The 22,239-nt window shown below is 39.2% G+C and overlaps 1 protein-coding gene across 5 annotated transcripts in view; it reads left to right on the top strand.

The window, feature by feature from the left end:
• SERGEF (secretion regulating guanine nucleotide exchange factor) overlaps positions 1 to 22,239 on the top strand; it is a 142,997-nt gene that overhangs the window by 26,764 nt on the left and 93,994 nt on the right. For all 5 annotated transcript variants that reach the window (XM_088057408.1, XM_088057409.1, XM_088057407.1 and 2 more), the window contains one exon: positions 2,770 to 2,930. In XM_088057408.1, the coding sequence (XP_087913534.1) occupies positions 2,770 to 2,930 (161 nt within the window). The remainder of the gene's footprint in view (positions 1 to 2,769; positions 2,931 to 22,239) is intronic.

Here is a 22,239-nt window from a genome sequence, read left to right as displayed (position 1 = left end):
GAACTGGTTGCTTAACTCATCTTTGGACATTCAAGAAATTCTTCCTAAAAGCAAAAATTAATTTATCTGGCTTTATATTTTTTAATGAATGTTTTCCATGCTTGTTGTATAACCACCTGAAACTCATTTCCCTTATTATGGCAAAAAAGAAAAAGCTAATTGCAGTGGTCTGTCTTTGTAATTGGAAACATTTTACATTCATGTTTTACAGAAGCTTTTTACATTCTGCTAAGGCTTCTCTTTGGTTTTGCATGTGTAAGTGATTCGTTGCTGGCTTGTCCAGTGAAAGAAAATAGAATCTGTGGATGCCAGGTGTTTTGTTATAGCTAAGCACTATTGCTGTTTTAATCCTTCATACATGTTTTCAGTCTTCAGTTCTATTGGAGCAGTACTTTGGTGGGATGGTACAAAGGTTCATTTTTGTTATGTGAGTGGCTGGTGTTTCTTGTTCGTGTCTGGGTGCAGAGGGTGCAGACAGAGCACCAGATTAATCTGAGGAAGGAGTTTCTTCCCCCCAAAAGGTTGAGTTGAGAGAAACCTTTGTTGCCTCTGTGTACGGAAGGTGCTTTAGACTGTGTGAGCATCTGGGTATATATTATCAGTTCAAAGCTTGCCTTTTCAGAGGCCTTGCAGCTTGCTGATGTTTTTGCCTGTGGCACTTGATACTTTTGGCTTCTGAGAGCTGAAATGCTTTAATTCAACTATAGTCCTTGGGATCAATACAGCAATGTCTGGGTAGGGCTTGAGAGCCTGTGGTATATTAATGATCTAACTAGATGTTAAAAAAATCCTTTCTGGCTTTAGATTTCATAAAACTCTGTTTCAGTTCCTGTAGTTAATATAAAATAGAGCAGCCTGCCTATCCTTTCCCAGTCCGCTAATAGGGTTCTGTAGAAGTGCAGTAACCTGGTCAGATGTAAAAGCCTGAAGTCTAGTCTATATTTGAATTTGTTATGTACATTTTGGCAGCTGCAGATGTTTTTAGCAGAGATATCTATAAATTGAAAGGTAAATATACTAACTTCAGAACAAGCATCTTTTTTAAACCTCAAACTGTCTTCCTAATCTAAGATACACTAGTTGTTCTCTTAATGAGATTTATTTTTATCCTTTAACATAACAAAATGTGGCTGCTATGTTAAAAGACCTCACTTGTATTGAATGTAGTATGTGACTGTTTTCAGCTTATCCCTGAACTGAAAGGAAGCTGCAAAGGAAAAAAGCATTTTGCCCTTGAGAGAGAAGGACAACTAATTTTATCACTTAATTATTTTAGGGGAAGCATTATCAGTGAACTGAGAGAATGAATCTGAAAAACTTGCAGTGATTGGAGTGAAAGATACCCCTGCCAGCAGATTTCCAAGGAAAATGCCTATACTCCTCCTGTATATGAACTGAGGTTTCCACTTCATTTACAAAAAGCATTATCACCTTAAACTCCACAAACTAGCAGAGTCCATCTGTGTCCCTTTCAAAAAGTTTAACATCACCCTAAGGAAAAGAGAGGTGTTCAGATTTCCAAGGGTTTGTATTTTGGTGTCTGTTTAGAAACCTCACAGCTGTTATCTTTGGGTGGTGTGACCATACCTCCTGCCCCTGACCCCTTTGTGGCATGTGCATGTACTGACTGACAGGCAGGGAGAGGTAGGTAGGTGTGTGTGTGTGTGTGTGTGTGTGCAAGCTGACTTGCTGGACTAGATGGTGTTTTCCTCAAATCCACATCTTTTGGCTTATGATGACTTGAGTTCAACTCCAGAGAGCAGTTTGAGGCTTGGCCAAAGCGTGTACATAACTCAAGGTCATTGCAGGTTTCTTTCTGGGCTGGAATGTGGGTTGATGCTTCTAGTTAAAACCAAGCTGAGGACTTTACCTTAAGCTGCGTGTATATAACTTTTTTAATTGGCATCCAGAAGGAACAGCTTTTCATGACTTACCTGCAGAGATCTAGTCACTTTATTAAGAAAATAAAGCTGTCACTTTGTAATGATTTTTTTTTTTTTTAAATTAAAGGGAAGCAAAGGTAAGAAGGATGATTATGGATGTTATCCATACAGGAGAATGATGTTTTGGGTGTCAGTCCTTCAGCAGTGAACTTGATATAATGACCCTTGGAGAGAAGGGTGAGCCATGTAGTGCTGATTTCATTTAAAGTTACCTTTCCTTGGCCAACGTGGGATTCCTGTGAAAACAAACCAGTGCGTTTCCAATACTTAATGGCAGTTGTGCTGGTGTTCCTGACTAACCAGCTGTCTCCTGAGGACTATAGCTCTGCTAACAGTAGTGACAGAATCTAACTTCAGGAAAACACAACACTCTGTTAAATGCAGGTCATGCAATGAATTGTCTATGGCAAAGAATGGGAAGAGAAAATAATTCTCTCTCCTGTAATTTTTTATGTGTCAGAATAAGCTGTTTTGTTTGTGCTTCCATTAACCTAAAATACGTCCTTTGTGCAACCAAGGTGTATTTATTGTATGCAGAATACCCAGGTTATACAGCTTTACTGACATGGTTTATTTACAGCCCAGGCCACCATCCAGATGTTATTCTGCTAGAAAACAAGTGAAGAATGAGTAGCTTCATAGAAGTATAACATAATATCTTGAGCTAGTTTTTAATGTTTTTTTTTTTTTTGTTCCCAGAAATAAGTTTTCACCAGGCTTTTGAAGCTGTAGATAAGATGCACTAAAAAGTTCTGGTTTTGAAATGGCATCCACGTGTTTCAGGAACTTGGTGAATAAATAATCTTTAAATGTGTTTTGCGTTTAGAAGCTGGCAAGGTGTTCACCTGGGGCAGAGTGCACTATGGGCAGCTTGGAAGGCACGTGGTGGTTCCGGATGGGCAGCAGAGCACAGCATCTGAACAGTGCTTCTTGGAGCTGTTGTGTAACACCCCTGTTTCAGTTCCTTGCCTAAATGGAGCATCTCAGGTAAAGAAGAAAATTACTATTTCCATCCCCCTGGATTTTTTTTTTTTTTTGTTTTTTTACATTAAAATAATCAGAATAATTTCCTAATAGAACTCTTCCAAATACTGTGGCACAAGCCCTTGCTTGCTCTTCCTGTAAGGTCAGAAATTAATAAGATTCAATTGTTTCTTTTAAAAGGCTTTTGAATTCAGGAGTCTGAATCTTTTTGCATGGTGGAATCAGCTTTAGCAAAAGATTCCAAGTTCTCTAAGGTATCAATGTGTGCAGGTGTAAGTTGTGCCTGCAGTGCAGTTGAACAGAGTATGTGGGACTTTGCCCAGGTGCAGCACTACTTTTGTCTGAAACTTCAGACCCCACAAGTGGTTGTCCCTCTGATCCAGGGGGAAGGCTTGCACAGCCATCTAAACAGTTCTCCTGGCTTGTATTGCAGCTGAGAAGAGTGGAAATTCCCAGTACTGTGGGGGCAGTAACAAAAAACTTGTGATGTGTTTGAGACATGTGGTTGATGGCTGATCCAGAACTTCTGCCCACTAAGCTTACTCTTGATCTATTGTGCTCCTTGAGAAGTCTCCAGTTTGAGTTGCAGGGTGAGTGAAGAAGGGGACATGTTCAGGAAAGCAGAGAAAGAACAGGCAGATGGAGGGCTTTGTTTAAGGTGCAGCCTTGTTGGTTTAAAATCAGATTAATGATCTGTCCAGGTGCCACTCTCAGAGTGTAGTCATCCAGGGCATTAAACTTTAGCAAGGTATTAAAGAGAACCTTTGAAACTTCTGCCTTGTTCTAAAAAAGGTTGAAGAATTTCAGTCAACCAACCCAAAAGTTCTCCAGCCACATGGCCCAAGTTGCAGAGAGCAAAGACAGGGACAAGGAGAGTGAAACACTACTTAACTCCCGGAGAAGATCAGGTTTGAGACCCTTTAAGGAACCCAAAGGTGCACAAGTCCATGGGACCTGATGTCATATATCTGTGGGTCCTGAGGGAACTGACAGAGCAACTGGGGCAGGCCACCATCTATCATACTTGAAAAACTGTGGCAGTTTAGTGATGTTCCCACTGGAAAAAGGGAAATATAACCCCGGTTTTAAAAAAGGGAAATGAGGAAGACCTGGGGAGCTACAGATTGGTCAGCCTCACTGACTCACTGGTCTGTGTGCCTGACAAGATCATGGAACAGATCCTGGAAACTATGCTAAGGCACAAGGAAAATAAAGAGGTGATTTGTGATAGCCAATATGGCTTCACCACAGCAAGTCTGACCACCAGCCTGACAAATCTGGTGGCTGTCTATGGTGGGGTTACAGAAATGGTGGATGAGGGAACAGCAACTGACATCATCAATGGACCTGTGCAAAGCATTTGACACCTTCCCACATAACATCCTGTCTTTAAATTGGAGAGACATGGGTCTGATGTGTGTATGACTCAGTGGATAAAAAACTGGCTGGACCTTTGCAGTTACAGGGCTGAGGTCAGTGCCTTCATGTCCACCTGGAGACCAGGGGGCAGTGGTGTTCCTGAGGTGCTGGTGTTGGGATCCATGCTGTTTGTCAGTGACAAGGACTGTGAGATGGAGGGCATCCTAAGCAAATTTGCCAGTGACACCAAGCTGTGCTGTGTGGATGACACGCTGGAGGGAAGGGATGCAGTCCTGAGGGACGCTGTCTGGGGCCCCAGAGCCCATGATGCTGCACTAATGTTTAGTCACTTTTAACTCCTCTGAGTCTCAGCTTTCTTACCCGTTTTGAAATGGGTGTCTCTCCTTTTTCTCATTAGTTTTGTATAGACAGCTCAATTTCTGAATCTACTTCACACAGAATCTGCTTCATATTTTTCATCTCTGCTGTGTGCAGTGTCTCAAGTATGTTGTTACATCGTTTATCAGACAATGCAAAGCCAAGGCAGCTGCAGCTTTTGCACAGTGGAACTTACCCTTGGCAGGACAAGTGATCCATGAAAGCGAAGGGATGTATTCAGATACATTCCTTGAAAAGAAAGAGAAACAATAATCTCATCTTTATTCTGCTGCCCTCAGCGCTGTTCCACTTTATAGACCTGTGAGAGACCTGATTGGAGTGATTAGCAATGGCAGTGTTCTGGAGCAGACATCATTCTTTGCAGAGATAACAGCACAAAGATGACTTAAGAGGATCATCTGCTAGGATCATCATAGCTAGGAGGAGCTGTGTTGATGAAAAAAGTAAAAACAGATAGTAAGGACCTAAATTGTTTCACTTCAAGGTTACAAAATAATGCCAAAGCTAGAATTTTTACTTGAAAATGCACTAAACTGCAGTATCTAGGCCATGTAGAGTGACCTGTTCTTTATTAACACACAAGCTACATCTTTTTCCATTTCTTGTCATATGGAGACAGGATTTGATTTGAGAGCTGAATTGAAAAGAATACAGAGAAGATGAGTTTTTCCATGTTTACCTTGAATTAACAATTCCAATTTTTGTGTTTAATGCAGAGAGACAGTTTAACAGTTGAGGATTATGACTGATGATTTTTATTCATGGTCTATTTTTATAAATCACTTTTAATGATTCAACTGAATTTTTGGCAAAGCTGTGGTCTGCTGATTGCCTCTGCAGTTCAGTTAATATTGTTAAAGCCAAAGTGGAGAAACTAATCTAAGGATTAGAGGACAGTATAAAAGACACATGAATTTAGCTCAAGGACAGCGCAGTAGATTTAACCTCCTGTGTTGCTCCTTGTCTCCATGCCCATGGCTTGCCTACTTTCTTCACCAAAGACCAGGGATTCTCTTTTCTTTGAACTGACACTGTTATAATGTCTGTGTCTGCCACTTAAAAACTGATTTTTGAAGTGTTGCAAGTGACCTATTACATTGTGAGTTTGACTTCAACTGAAAACACTGACCTTGAGAAATAAGAGCACTTTTTCCCTTTAAACGGAAGCAAAGGAGGATCAAAAGCCTGAGTTTTAGATAATTATCCAGTAATCTGAGTGTGTCTTCCTGGCTGGTTTAAAGTGTGGAGGTTCCTGGTGTTGAATGTTTTAAGTTCTTGCATTTTACCACTGCAGGTCTATTTGCTGTTTTCTTCTGTGTGCTTTGGTGCCTAATCAACATGGAACAGGCCATGGCACCGAGAAGTTGTTGTGTGAAGCATTTTGCAGGCGGTGCTCTTGTGTTGTGGGGCGTCCTTGATGGGGCCTCTTCAGAACATCTGACTCATCTGATGCGCATTCATCCACCGCTCTTCAGATGAAAGGACAATTAAATACAAATGGCCCAAAATATGATGAGTCTCTGTATTTAGCAAATGCTACAAAGATCTGGTTTAATGTTTCCTCCTTGTCAAAATGCTTTCCCAGTCTGTTTGATATTTTTGGCTTTAATAGCTATCGTTCTACTGTTTGTGGTATGTTCAGCATGTCATTCACATTGCAGCAAACATTTGCTGCAGCAATAAACAAGTGAGAAGCGTCTGTGCAGTGCTGAATATTTCTTGCTAAGCTGGATGGAAGGAAGGGCTGCAGTTATTTTGGGCATGCATGGCTTCACATGGAGCCATGTTTTCATCATGTCCTTTTCTATTCAAAGCAAACTCTGCTAGATCACAGGTTTCTGATGAGAGATCTCTGAAATTTCACTTAGGAAATTAAAAAATAACCATCACTCAACTTGAATCTTGATGATGGATGTAGGGACCAGTTGTGTCAGGGAATGAAAATAACTGATAGCCTTGTGACAACGTGTTTATCTTGATCCATGGTCCATGGTTCCAATGTGTATGTTCATCCTGTGCAATACATATTGCTTTGGATCCTCTGTATGGTTCCTTTCTTTCAGGGAATGACATCATACATACCCACATTCTCATGGCACTTTGCAGTCAAAGTTTATTGCTGTAGTTTTCAATGCAGTTGCAGTAAGATGCCATTTTTGTTTAAGTGCTTGAAAGGTAGCTTTGGTTTTAGCATATTCTTGTTTTTCTTCCTTTCCCTGTTCATGTTGCAAGCTATTAAGCAGCTGCCTACAAGAAAAATCTAAGATATTTGTATGATGATAGTTAATTGTTTATATAACTGATAAATGTATACACATTATTACCTTAACACATGGTCACAATAATGTTGAAAATGGAACCTTTTGGTTTTAAAAAAAATTACAATAGTTTTTGACTTACCAGGGAAATCTGTTAGAGGCCTCTTTTTAAGCAAACCTATAGTTGAGGCTTTAAGGGGTATCAAAAGAAATAACCTAATATTATTATATATCATCTCTATGCTCTTTGTGTGGCTTTTAAATACTTATTTCTTTGATTGGCTACTGTGTTTTTATTCTGAATGTTCAGAATGAGAGGTTTGTATTTTTGTGGGAGAGAAACAAACTGAACTTTCCTAAACGAGATTTTACTGTTCAAAGTTGGAGAATATGTGTGAAGTAACTGATCAAATAAGCTGCCTGAAAAAAAAACCCACTCTGTGTGTTAGGGAAGGAGGAAATGCAAAAAAATGCAAAAAAAAAAAAAAAAAAAGTTGAAGTGTTGTGTAGTTTTGTGTAGTTTCTCACTTGCTAAGCAAGTGATACTTTGGTGTGTGTTGTGAGTTTTTTGGTTTGGTGGTTTTTTCCCCCCCCATTATGAACCGGTATATTTATGAGTTGGTCTTGATTCATGTCTTTTGAGAAATGGCATTGTTGAATTTTTCTTGATTGATTTTGTTATGCTGTTTTAGAGATGCAATGATGAAAATTTTAATATAGAGATGGTCCCTTTAATATTCTTGCATCGAGTTCTTGGCTTATCAATTAATTTTAAGTGACAATAAAAGAAAATAAAGACCACAGAGAAGTGGATTCCAAGTACAGCTCCCTGTGTGAGTGACAAATTGCAATTAAGGATGAAAATAAGAGACAAAATTGTTGAAATTATTATTAGGGGGGAAAAACCCAAACAGGATATAACAGAAGATTGAAACTACAGTCTGTATACAAAATGCAGCAAGTCTGTGTTCGATTAGGTGTGTTTGTGTGCTCTGCATGCCCTGTGTAGGAGAGTAACACTAATCTTGGCAGCACTGCAAGAACATAGAGTTCACAGTCATGTCACAGGCAATGAGGAAACAGGATTTATTTCTTAGGTTAGTCAGTTCTCTCTGCCCTTCTCCTAAGGAGGAAATTGAGAGCGGTACCAAACTGCTGCAACCCAAATGCCACTTTTTGCCTAGGTAGCCATCCCACTTACTCTGTGCTTTTCTTATCCCATTAAGACATGACCATGGTTTGTAAAGACTATCTTATGGCCTTGGTAGAGAAACATTTAACATTCATAGCAAAGTCATTTCTGCAAGTTAAGAATAGCAGTGTGTTATGAGCAGAGCCTAGCTAACCAACTCTGGGTCTGTAATTTTTGGAAATAAAGAGGAGGTGATACTGGTTCCCAGCACTGCGCTTCCTGCCACCCCTACCAATTTCCCTGCAGCTGGCATAGAGGGAGATGGGAAACCAAAGTCACACCAAGGGAATGGCAAAGGAGAACTCCTGCACTGCCTTTGCATGCCAGGGAGCACATGCTGTGTGGGTACAAACTAGAGGCTTTCCAAGTATCGCTTTTGCAGATAAGGATTGGTTTAAAATGACCAAAATTGGTCTGCTGGGATTGTACTGCAGCAGTGAGGTGGCAGCCAGGGCCAGGCTGCTCTGCAGTCTGTACGAGAGACCAGGAAAGGTCGATTTCTTGACAGATGGGGTGGTGTAGGAGAGGACTGACATGGCATAAAGTCAGGAGGTGGAGACCCACCCAGCATGTGATGAGCGAGATGTTACAAATATGACTCTGGGCAAGCCTTGATCTTCATAAGTCATAAATTAATTTTCAATTTGGTGGTGTGTTGCAGTTAGAATTCCAAATGAGTACCTTGCTTGGAGATCTCTGAAAGTATCAGGAAATGAAAAGAGACTAAAACTACATGCAGCAGTAGCCATGGCTTGTGCAGACAGGCATCAGCTGTTGGTAGTGACAACCCAACAATGGCACCAAATGGGCAGCTCTATTTAATGAACTTATTAGTAGCAGAATTACTAATCTAAGTTGCTTTGTTGTGACTCTCTGATCTCCTTATGCTCATACTGTATTCCTTAAATTAAAAATACTGGCTGGGTCCCATCCTTCTGCATGGATTGTACTAGTAACAGTGCACCACTTGGAAGGATTTCTTTGCACCAACCAATGCCATAAGTGCTCAGTAATGCCCTTCAGATGCATGATACGTTAATGCCTGCTAATCAACCATGGGCAGTTCTGCAAAATTACACAAAGATGTACTTTGTTTTAGGGCAGTCTCTGTAAGCAGCAATCTTGGAAGGTGACAGAACTCCAGTTCTGCCTTACTGATATGATTTTGGTTGTCTTGTTCATCCATGAGAAGCCTGAACAGAAAGGTTTCAGTATAAAATGTATCCAACCTAGTTTAAGGTGAATCAGATCTAACCTAGGGTAAGTGCATGGACATGTTCCAAATGCAAGTGAAAATATGGTTTGAAGCTAGAGGTTGGTGGAAAAGGCCCTAAAGCATGCAGTTTTTCATTCTCAATTTGTCATTAGGACTGTTACAGAGAAGGGATTAACAAATCAATGCAGGCTAAAACGAGAGAAAATCAATAAGAATCTGTAGTGAACTGGAACAAAGCTATCAATTTGCAGCGTTCTCTGCAAAGAAATCTCATCCATACCTCCTTTTATGGATGGGAAAATAATGCCAAAACTATGACGATTTGATGTTAGAGTAATTGCTTTTTACCTGGCTGACCCCAGAACTTTAGGTCAAGAAACTTCTGGTGTAAATGCTGCTTGTCTTTTGTTTTTCAGTTGTGTTGATGAATTTTATTGGCGGGTTCTGTAAGACTGGAATCTTATGGAAAAATAGTCAAGGGGGAATACATAATTTAAGTTACCCTCACAGGAATTTGATCAAACAGTCTTTTTAATGGTTTACTTTTTTGTATTAGTGGAAGTGACTTTGTTAGTTGTTCATTGTTTTTCTGTCTCCTTAAGAAGAATGTTGTTGCTGAAAAGTTACTCTTTAATAGGTAGTATGCATTCTGTAGGTAGAGGATATACTGCATTACTGCGTAGGTTACTGCAGGTGAATGAGATGGGAGAAAGCTTAGTGATGCCAACTCTACCTTTATTGTGTTGTAACATTGGTTCTTTCAAACCCATTTGTCACCATGGGACCATAAACTCACCAAGGCAGTGCTGGCACACAGACTGCTTCTCCCTGCTTTTAATTTAAGGTTTTTTTGATTTGGTTTGAACTTGGGTTGTGCTTGTACTTTTACACAGTGATGGCATTTGTTTGTATTTGTCTGACATGTCCAGCTTTCACTTACCAACGAGTCACTCAAACTCTGGGCCTTGCCAGTCCTTCTGGCCTCTGTGCTTTAGGTTATAAGTTATTATAAAGCTATTGTTTAATGGAAAATTCAGCAAAGAGAGGTTTGTGTTTCTGTTGTGATGCCATGGTGTAGAGGAACATTTTAATAGAGTAAAAGCATGAGATTTTAATAAAAGCCTGTCTGCCCAAGCCAGCCTTTAAATCCGGGTGACAATGTTAGGGGCAGTGGCCTTGGGGCTCTCCTGGAGCAGCGAGAATGGAGAGAGGCAATAGCCTTGTGTACTGGGGAAAGAATGTAAAACAGTATGTATTGATCAGTGGTGGCTTGCTAAGCCCGTGGACCCTGTAAGACCCTATGGAAGTGCGCTAAAGATAGAAATAAATGGTGTTTGCCATACTTCTGTGAAGACTTGGCTGAATACTCTGAGCGGTTTCTCAATACCATGGCACACAGTAGCTTTCCAAGACTGCTGGACTGGGTAGCCAGCCTGCTTGGTGACAGGGTCTGGTTTGTCCTCCCACCTGGTGGCTCATCTCCCTTGCCTGTTGGCTGGTTTTCTCTGATTTAAACTGAAGTTGTCAAAGGCAGAAGCTACTTCTGGACTCTGTTTTTCAAATAGTCTAATGCAGTCTGTGCCTTTGCCCCAACATTCAACCAACAGAATTTTTTTTGTGGAAGAAGGAGGGAGAAGGGGAAGAAAAACTAAACGTGATTCATGTGGTCCTGTGAGGACAAAAATGCTAAACTGTCTCCTGTTTTAAAACCTGCCTAAGGGTTTTTTCTTGGTCTCCTGGCAGTTGATTGCTGAGGTCTCCATAAATTCAGTGGATTTTGCATGTAATCAGATGCCAGCAAAGATTGTAAAAAACTATGCCTTGCAGTTCTTTGTTTTTTGTTTTTTTTTGTCATAGAGAAGGTAAATAAAAACCTTTAAAAATAATTTTTTTAAAAATTTCATTCTCAGAAAAAAACTGATAGTTCATACTTTGGAAGTATGATTTTGAAAATACCTCCCTCTACAGTTTGCCACTTTAGTTCCCATTTCTCCTTCCCCTCCCAAGTGTAAAACTAATGTAAACAATCCCTTCCTTAGTGTCAAGCGCATCAGGATGCCGTAAGGAGTTTTTAGGATGTGTTTGTTTTTCCAGAACATTGTTTGGCATAATGTTGTTCTCTTAAGTGTTAAATTAACAAGTATTAAATAGCCAGATTTCCTACTGGTAATTGCTTCAGTGGAAATCCCTTTTGTCCAGCTTAATTTTTTTTGAAGTTGTCAAGGTTTTCCTGCAGTGTCCACTGTTAGTTTCAAAAGTGTGAAGCCTTTTAAAGCCTTGGAAATCTCAGACCATGGTTTATTTCTATAGAAAGAAAAATTAAAAAACTAAAAATAAAAATAAAAAGCTAGGTGCTGCTGGACCTCACAAGAGAATACTGAGGGGAAGGAATGAAAGCCATTTAACAATGTCTAACAGATCAGACAATGATATTACTGTGTCTGACATTTGATTAAGTGTTATGACAAGATACATTGCTGGTGTTTATAACTATGCAATTCCTTTACTGCTTTTCTATATGCCATGATGTTGTACTTTGTGGTGTTTTGTGTTTTGATGCAAGCATAGGATATGATTTTTGTTTCTTGGATCTTATTCCCTGCTTATATCTCCTCTGTTTGGCCCTCTATTTTGATTTCTCATGGTTTTGTGGTGTGTTTTTTTCTTTTTAATGTGTGGATGAAGGAAAATCTTTTTTCTTTGATACTTTTGGAAAAGGGTTTATGATTTAAACACACAAAAGTAAATTCCAGAAATAGAAAACAGTGAATTGATTTCCTTTTTCTTTTTGATCTTCTACTGCTCCCTTTTTAGGATTTAACCACTACGAAGAAAAGATAAAGGCATCCTGATTTTTTAGGATATATTACTTGCTTTGGTAATGAAGTTGCAATGAGAAAGAAGCACCTGCTTTTACGGTAAACAGCTCTATATCTATTACATTTAGACAATAATTGGTTTATGATTATAAAAAAAAATCCAACTTTGTGACTTTTGGGAGCACAGTTACAAGATATTTTTCAAAATTTTGCCAGAAAATAAGGACAGGAAGTGAGATAGAAAACATTACAAGGTTTATAATTATTGTGGGTATTTCAAATTCTTGGCTTAAATGTATTTCTTCCTTACCATTAAAACCATCTAGGGAGATGGCTCTTCTCCTGTTTGTGTCACTGAAATCTTCCCATTTGGCTTTGAACTCTTCCCAGTGGATTGGATCATTGAGGGTGCTGTGGTACCATGCAAGCAGAAGTTTTTCACTTGGCTGCAGACAAACCTGCTGAGATCAAACAGTGTTTGTGGTGTGATAGCAGCCTGCAAATCCTGCCATTAGCCATCTCTTGGCGGGAATATAATACTTTGGGCTCAGCTGCTGTAGCTGTGGTGGTGAGTTCAGCACATCAGCAATACCCTGTAGTTGCTTTCAGAACACCTTGAAAACGCAGTGAGTGAGAAACAGAAGTGAAATTAATATATCTGCTGGAGAACAGAGGTGTTACCTTGATTCTTCATCTGTGGTTGTCATACGTTAAATCATCTCTATAAAAGTCCGGTCCACTTTGCAGTTTAGCTTTACAGTCATCACTGGGGAAGGTGCTGTGGGGCTGCACTCAAAGGTAGAAGTGGTAGAAATGTTTCCTGTATTGAAGTCTGGAAAGCACTGCAGTAACTTCCCACACTGGCTGCTTGCAGCTTGGTCAAAGTTCTCACTGTATCATTGGTTGCTTTTTGACCACCTTGCTCAATTCAGCATACAGGTGTATCTACAGGGGACCCTGCTGTGGATTTGTGAGGGAAATCTGTGTCTCAGCATCTTACATTTAGAGCAGCTGGCAAAAGACAATCTTTTCACCTTTACTGCTCTGCCTTGAGTACATGTATGAGGAGCTGATTCAAGTCTGAAGCCTCTATTGATCCTACCCTTTGTTTCATCTTCTTGAGTGGATTGTTGGGAAAGGAAAACATTTATTAAAACAATTCTTATCAGTGCTGGAAATAAAGGTATTTGAGAGCCTAAGTTTTATTACCAGTGATCTTATCATGAGCTAGTAGGTGTCAGCTTGTCTTTTGAAAATTTGAATTTTCCATGTCTGAAAGGATTACTTTGAAAGTGCATGCCAGGTTCTTTAGAACACACAGATTGATTTTTTTGCTTCACAGTGAATCTAATGTTTTCACTGAGAATGCAAGTCACAGGTTGTGGTGGGAGGGGATATTGTCAGTCTTCAGAAACCAAAAATTCACAATCTTCTTTTTGCTGTTTCATGGCACCTGTTGTGCTTTGATTCCTAATTCTGTTTTAAAAGAATACAAAATATTTCATGGTTACTCTACCAAGTAACCTTAAACAAATGGGCTAATGGAAATCTGTGATGACAGTCACTTTTCAAGTTTTACTGCATATTCCTACAACTTTTTCATCTGACACTGTGAATTCTACTCCGTATTTTTATCTGGGACCTCTGTTACACGGAATTGGGGCTAAGAAAAATGTAGAGACTTGTAGAAATACATTTACGTGGTCAGTTGTATAACTTTCTCAGAAATATTTTTGTTCAGCTTACATGTTAGACATAAATCTCCTAAACAAAACATAATGTTGAGATTTGCAACTTGTGAAAATGAGAAAGTACTTGGAACAGAGTAATAGAAGGCTCTCTCTTGGTTCATCTGTTTGCGTTAAGTCATACAGGATTAATTTGCTGTCTCTAGTTTTCCTTGCCACAGCAAGTCTGAAATGCAGACTGCTTGGAGGAACATGAGAAGCAAAATGCTTGTGTCTTTTTACTTAGAAAGATTAAGATAGTATTTGTGAATTACAGTGATTGTGTTTAATAATCTTAAGATAAATGTTTTAACTTAGCTGTCAAGCTGTTTAGAAATATGAAATAGGATTTGATGTGGTGTTAAAGTCTTTCATGTTTGAGATAATGTACCCCATCCCCATCTCTTTAACAAATGGGGACAGAGTAGTGTCCTGTGTTGCTTTTCTGCATGGTGCATGGAAACATTTACAATGTCTTGTGGCCAAATGAGTCAGGAGTGCACTGCTGATATTCAGGGTCTTCAAGGATGGCTGATTTTGTGTGTGAGGCCTCTGTTTTGTAGTCAGATTGGCAGAAAGCCAGTGAGAAAGGACTATTTATTCACTTATGTTGTATTCATTCTCAGCATGCCATGCCAGAGAGAATTCTAATAAAGTCATTTTATCAGAGGACTTAAAATTTAGTAATGCTAAGTATGTGAGGGACTACTGATGTACCTCTGGTGAAATTAAGTATACATTCCAGGTTGCTCTTTCAGCCTTTTTTTTTGCCTGTATTTTCCCTCCTTTGCTTTACTTACTGGCAACTTCTGTTACATAACCTGTGCTCCTACCGGGATTTCAAATTATACTCCTGTTTATTATCTTTTTGGCAACAGGTAGTGTGCTTCAAAAACATCTCTTCCATTCAGTGAGACTGCATGTGCTTTCTCTTTTGAGTCCTGTGTTTGCAAGAGAAACATTCTCTTCTTTGGTAATTATGGAGATAAGCACTTGATTTTGATAGTTTGAGGAATCAGGAGCAAAGTCAAAAAAACTTTTATTCATATTAGATAAATATGATTGTGATGCACTTGTGTGGCATGCTTATGCATTTATTAAGAGAAATTTCTAAAATGCAAAATAATACTCATATTTGGATTCCATCTAACTCTTATTCAGTGCTGTCTATTGTCTGATATTCAGTGGGAAGAAGAATCAAAAACATTAAAATACTTGGAACGATGATGCTAAGTTAGTTTTATATTTGAGCTGGCAAAAGTGACTCTCTGAATTCCAGTTTAGTTCCTCAATGAGGCCATTTTAATGTCATTCACTTAGTAATTTTTAATTCAGTTCATGGTAAGTCAGAGATGTAAGAAGTGTTTGTGTTGTTACATGTAATTTACATACACCTAGATATAATTGAAGAGGAATTACTTCCATTTTGGAGAACTGGTATTAAAAAAGCTATGGTTTTTATATTTGTCCAGGCTGCACCTCCCAACACTTCAGGTAATTTGCTTTCACTCATAATTTGTTTGACAAAGATTGCTCATGCGGGACCATAGTCATTACACAGGCCTTAGCTGGAGCTTCCTCATGAGGTATTTTGCTGCTGTGCTTTTTCCTCTGTTTTTTTTCCCTTGCTCTCTTGCCCAAGAGAGTTGTTGTTGTGTAGACCTACTGAGAGCCATCTGGTGTGCCTGCTGGGCAGGCAGAGCTGCACACCTAAACAAGCCTGTCACACTGCTCACATTTGTCATAGTGCTGGACCTGCACCTGGGAGGGATGGTCTGCAGAGACAGCTTTGTTACCTCTTTTGAAAACGTCTGTTTGGCCATAAACTTTTGGATACTTCAATGCATTATTTCTTTGAGAAAAGACTTTCTCCAAAGTTTATGTGGCTATAAGCAGTTGTCCCTGGCATTTGAAAGCTCTGCAAGGTCTATAGTGAGTATGGACATTCAGGAGGATAGCATTCAGACCTGCCAGTCACTGTCTGCAGGACACTATATACTATACATTCTCCTGCTTTTGGTAAGAAGACACTTCTATACTACAGAAGCCTGAAGGTATGGCTTCTTACTCATCCTTTTTTTCAGCTAACAGCAGTACCTTGAGGTGAGATGCGATAGCACTTTTATTTTCCCTGGATCAATGTCAAACTTTTCAGCTGAGTTTTAGAGCTGACGTGCCTGATCCTTAAGTAGTCTTTTTCTTTCTCTGGCTATGCAGCAGCACATTTCCCCCATTCTCCCCTGGCAGATTCTGCTACCAGAGTTGCTGAAATTAATAAGACTTAGTGGCGAATAATTACATTCTCCACCTCTTTCTCAAAGCGTAAGCAGTGCTACCCCAAATGTTCCCCTCTTTCTGTCTTTGTAAGACACTTCAAACCTGCCATTACTGGATGGAGATGTGTGAAGATTTGAAGACCAGCACATTGCCAGTCATAACAAGGCAAACTTCCTGATCCTGAGGGAGCAGAATTAATGTACCAGCGGATTTACACGACTACAAAATTATTTTGTCACCTGAGTATGCGTAAGCCCAACTGCATCTTCCCATCTAGAGGCTGCAAAGTACTGTTTGTACTGCTTCTCTTGTCTCATTGCCATGCTAAAATCAGAAAGCATTGTGTACCTGTCTTCTGCTCTGAGTCATGTCCCAGTGGGCAGGGTTCTCAAACAGTATTTACAGGTGAACTGGCTCAGAACAGCAGCACAGTTCAGAGCTTATCCTAGGAAAACAGCTGCAAAAGGAAGAGGGGTAAAACCCACATGGTTAAATATGGTTTCTGATGGACAGAGGAGAATGAAAGGCATGAGGTAAAGGCCGGCAAGCATTCCTATTGTGCAGTATAACTCTTCATAGTAAATCCCTTGTATAGAACCCATTGACACTCTTCTGCAGACAGCACTCAGCTATGCAGTACTCCTGACAGGAGACCTGAAATGCAGCAGGAATTCCTGGGTCAAGTCCAGTGTTCATACAGAGAGGTGCACTCAGGTTGGTGGAGCTCTGCAGTATCCAGAGGAATTGCCCACCATGTTATAAAGCATGTAAGATTTACTTATGTGTAAGTAAAGATTGCTCATTTTCTGATGGCTGTCATAAAAGCTAATGGTATAAAAGTGTATACCTGAGATTCATTAAAGGTAGGGATGACTGATTGTCTGTGAGAAGCTGAATATGGTGTTAAGGCAACTTTTCCTTGAAAGGCTTGTGGTAATTGTGATGATTTAAAAAAAAAATAAAAATATTGAAATCTTGTTTTCAAAACATCCAGAAAACAAGAAATTTCAGGTTCTAATGCCAAAGTGAAACAGCAAGATTGCAGCCTCATGTTATCTATATTAAACAAATCTCATGTTTTTAATTTAGCTTTACAGTACTTTCATAGCTTCAACTGTGTTTCTAAAATGTTTTTAGATAACAATATTATAGTTGTCATTTGACAAACATTCAGTTTTACATGCAGCTATACAGAGAATGCTTACTTAGGCCTATTGATTTCAGAAGTAAGGTAAAGCTGGAAATGATTAAGTGTGACAGATTTTAGCACCATGCAAATGTTTTTAAGAAATTAAACATTTATTTATGAGCAAGAATAAGCATAATGACTTTGTCTCTTATGGGGGACAAGTGAATTAATTGGCTAATAACACGGTCAGTGAAATGGTAAGAGAAGTTAATGTTTGTTGTCAAGTTTCTTTTTTTCTTTAAAGTAATTGAAGAGCACTGAAAAATGAAGACAGTTTTAAAATGTGCTGCTGTATTGCTGTGTATGTCTCATGGCTGCTTAAAGTTCATGTGGCATGGTATATTATGCTCAGGCTGACTTGGAATTTCTTTAATATTGGATTTGAGAAATCTTCTGGAATTGGGCCAGAGGGTTATGAGTTCCAGTAAATGACTAAAAGAGAAATTGTGTCTAAATGACTCTTTCACTGATATCTAAGCCATTGGAATATATGTTATCACAGTGGCTGAAAAATCGCTTAATTATTTCAGAGGGCTTTATTTTAGTTAATTTAACCCTCTTCTTTTTTCTATTACTGATCTGGTTTATGATCTATTGGATTCAGTAAGTATTTGAAGTTTGAATTTCCATGCCCTATGTCATGTTAATGTGTTTTTAATGCTTGGAAAGCATAATTTATTCTTGTGAAGGTTTGCAGAGTAATAGATCCTTAGAGGAGAGCGAATTATAACAGCAATATTATGAACCTAACCCAGTATATTTTAGTGCTACTGTGTATGAAGGCAGCATAGCATTTTCTGTTCTAGCTTTCTCTTTGGTTGCCCAAATTTATTGCAGCAATTTGCTACTCAGGAGAGAAATTTCAGTGTTCACCCTCTGTTCTCAGTTTGCTTAATTTTGAAAAAAATAAAACCAATCCATTCATCCTTAAATTGTAGGAGACTTGTTTAGCCCTAGAGTAGTATTGATGATGCTGAAAACATAAGATGGATAGTTCTGAGTAAATACTTGCAGAAAAGGGAACTTTCCTTAGAAAAATTAAAGTTCACAAGTCCACTCCTTTGAGATTATTGCAGTTTCTTTGGAGATCACCTATTTATTTTAGGACCTGAAAGTCTGAGGGGTTGTTTTGAGAAGGTAACTGTCTTGGTACCTTGTTTGCTCTTAACTGAAACTGATAGATGAAAATCTAGGTTTGTTCAGCAGGGAGAAGAGAAAGTTTCAAGGGTACAGAGTTGCAGCCTGCCAGTACCTACAAGGAGGTTCGTCGAGAAAATGAACTTGGAGAAACAAAAGACACAAATAGAAACACGAGGTTTGGACTTAATGTAAGGAAAACCTTTTCCACCGTGAGGACAATCAAGCAGAGGAACAGGCTGCCTGGGGAGGTTGTACCATGTGAGCCTTCTGGAATGGAAAAGATCTCATGGCTGATTTGCTTGGGAGCAGGAGATTGGACTGAACCTCTGGAGGTCGCTTCGACCCTGGGTAATCCTGTGATCCTAAGGTCTTGGTTTTGTCCTCAAAACTGTTTCCACACATGCTCGAGACTGAGAATTATGAAACTTCAGTCCAGTGCTTTAATAACAAGCTGTCAGAGGGATGAGTTTTCAAGGTAGTTGTTAAAATTTAATAGGCAAGACTCAAGTTCAGTTTCCTGGAGCGATGTGTCTTACTAGGGGCAACCAGTGAGAGAGAAGGAAATTGAAGAAATCATGCTGGTTTTTTTCCTGTCAGCTATAATACACATTTTAGGTGCAGCAAAATGTATAGAAGCATTATGAAAGCAGTTCAGAGCTCTCAATGTGCCCCTCTGCATAAAATAAGGTGCTTGTATTACTCTGATAGGGTAGAAGCTGGCATCTTCTTTCCACCACTGGCTAGGGAAAAGAAAGACTGTAACTGAAATAGCAACTTGGAAACACTGCTTCATGGTTCAGTAGTTCTTTGTTGTTATTTTGTTTTAGCCCAGAAACACTAAAATTAGCTGTCCTCTCCTCTTTGTTCTTATTTCCCTTGTACTCCAAAGTTTGCAAAGTAGAAAATGAGTTGAGCTATTCTGCAGTTTAACTATCCACACACTGAAAATCAGAGCCCTTGATCTGGAGGCTTAAAATGATAATTTTGGTTTTCAGGATTTTTTCTGCAGTTTCTTTAGTTATGTGCCGTCTTCTAGCATAAATTGCTATTTGGTCATATAAAATTCAGTTGAATTGATTTATGCTGACAGTTTTGCTCTAAATTTATAAGACAAAGTCTAATTCTGTGTCCTTCTCACTGTCCTCTGTTTTCTTTTGAGTAGCAATAGATGCACAGGCTGTGTGACAGATAGGCTGTTGAAATTAGTTCACTGAAAACAGGCTCTGCTCTTTGGAAAATTAAAAAACCTGATGTCTGCAATGTTGTGTTCTTCTGCAAGGGTAAACAGAAAATGAGACAGGAGTTTAGAGGTGACACAGATGTGACTTTGTCATCATTAAAATGTTTCTTGAAAAAGTCTGTCCTGATCCATGAGAATCTTTTTTAATTGAGTGTTTCTTCTGAGTTGCAGTATAAGTCGTCTAGAATCATGTATGGTGTCTGCAGTTCTCTTTAAGGATCTTTGCTTGTCTGAAGAAGTTCCCTTTATTTTTCTTCTTTCTCACAGTAGTATGTGAACCTTTAAGCACAAAGCTAACTTTTTCACCTCAATTACTCTTGATGTGTTAAGTCAGCTTTATCCACAAATAACTGTGCTAGAAATAAGGCTTTTGTTTTCTATTTGTTTATTTTCTACATATGCCTAGACTTTCTACTTTCGGTTTGAATTCAAGGCCTCAATTTTGTGGAAAAACAGCACATAGTCCAAGATCTGCAAGACAGCTACAAGGCACCTTTTCAATTCTTTGCAAGAGCAGCAAAGCTGCTGTTCTTACAAGCCGTGTTACTTGTGGGTCTGGTTTTGGCCTGATGAAATCACTGGGGTTTGAAGAGCTGTATATTTGCAAATCACCTAAAGCACTAGTCCTTTTCTGCAAGCTTCCTTGGCTTTTCAAGGCTTAATTAATAGTGAATATCTGATATTTACTTCCTAGTAGTTGCCCCATGAAGAGGAGAATAAGGAGTGGAAGAGCACCTGCTAGTTTTTTGTGGGGTTGCTTGGGTACCTTCTGCAGATTTGTCTGCTGGGGTGGAGGAGGGTCTGTGTGTACAGAGCAGTAAAGTGTCGTGGTGGGTGTGAAGTGAAGATACCACTCCGTGGGTTTGATTGGAAGACTGCTTTATTGGAGGCTTTCCTGGAGTGTCATAGCAGGGTCAGCACCACTTCCACGTATGGACAGTCCAATTTGTTGTTTCCTTCAGTGCTGTTGGCAGAGATGGTGGCTGCTGGTGTTGCATGCTCTGAAGTCAGAAATCTGAACAGCACTGAAGTGATGCATCCCATACATGTAGCTGGAAAGGTGCCTTATTAATTTAGTTGAAGGCATTGAAAGGAATACCATAGTGGACTGAGACTGTTTAAAGTACTTGAAAAAGTTTGAGATGATTAAAAGGCAAAGACTGTAGAAAGGCTCTTCTGAACGCAGCTTGTCATTGAACCTATAATCCCCTGTGATACCTATTAATTTGAATTTCTGTGTAACAGCAACATCTGGGGCAAATTACAAAGTGTGAAATTTCTGTCTTTTCATACATAAAACTTAACACTACAAAGGATGTTTCTTGCAGGTTTGCAGATTTTTCAAAATTCTCTGTAGTCGTGAAGCTCCAGGGGGTTATTGCAGTTAGTGGTATCGTTGTGTGTGTGTGTCAGAATTGTGGAATGGGCAAAGAAGAAACATTAAAAAAAAAGTTACCTTTTTTTCCCCACATGTTAAAGTACATTAGAAATCACACTAGTTACTTAAAAGTGCTAAATCCAGTAACTGTTCATGTAGAGAGGCCAAGTCATAGTGGTTCCCAACATGATCTGATTTCACATTGAGTTCAAAGTACGCACATCTGTAATGCTGAATGAATTTCGCAGAGTTGTGGATATCTCTGCTGTATCTCTAGAATACCATTGAAATACACAATATTGATACATTTGGTAGGATTTATAATTTTTTCTGGTGCTGACAAAAAAGACATTCTTTGCTGTTTCAAGGTGAAGTCCAAAAATAAACACCTCAATTTATGATAAATAGCCTGTGCATTAGATGTTGTCAAGGGCTCTTGAGTTAAACATACTTGAAATTTTTAGATCAGGCTGGTTTTGAGAGATGATGTGCCAAAATAGAGCTGGAAAATTTTGACAGCAGTACTGCATTTTTTTCATTCTTGTAGTCACAGAAGGGAACAAACAGACCTAAAGGAAACAGACCTGTATTTTCTTACCCCCCCAGCCCTGCTTTGAACCTACTGCTTGATAAGTGCAGGCATTGAATGGGAAGAAGGAATTCTTTTGTATCTGGTCCCCCTAAATGGTTGCTTGTCAGAATTTATTTTGCTCATGTTGTAACAGTGGTACTGCAGCTCTGTAGGAGCATTCTGTGGCTGTGAGCCTCTCTGGCAGCTTGCTTTCACGCCTGCAACTTGGCTTGTTTAATTATATGCAAAAAATTCTGCTGAAAATGATCTGGACACAAGGGTGTAGGCATTTTTGTTGCTGCTGTTCCAGAAAAAAAGTCACAAGCGGGGAAAAGGAAGAGCTTTCCAGTGGTAGATTTATTAGGCTGTGAAGGAAAACCCCAAACTTATCCAGAGGGTTAGAAACATGAAGAACTTTTCTTGCTGAGTTTTATTGTTGAAGTTAAGTTTTAGTCTTTTTTTAATCAGGGGGTAGTGGATAGCAAACTTTTACTCTCATGGTTTGATTATCAGTGAGTCCTGCTCTCCTTTGTATATTGGTGACAAG

This window comes from Pseudopodoces humilis, chromosome 7 (assembly GCF_049639895.1).
Source record: "Pseudopodoces humilis isolate 2021_Gansu_Grassland_sample_001 chromosome 7, ASM4963989v1, whole genome shotgun sequence".
Lineage (NCBI taxonomy): Eukaryota > Metazoa > Chordata > Aves > Passeriformes > Paridae > Pseudopodoces > Pseudopodoces humilis.
The sequence above is the reverse complement of the archived record's forward strand: the minus strand, read 5'-3'. Positions and strand labels throughout refer to the sequence as shown.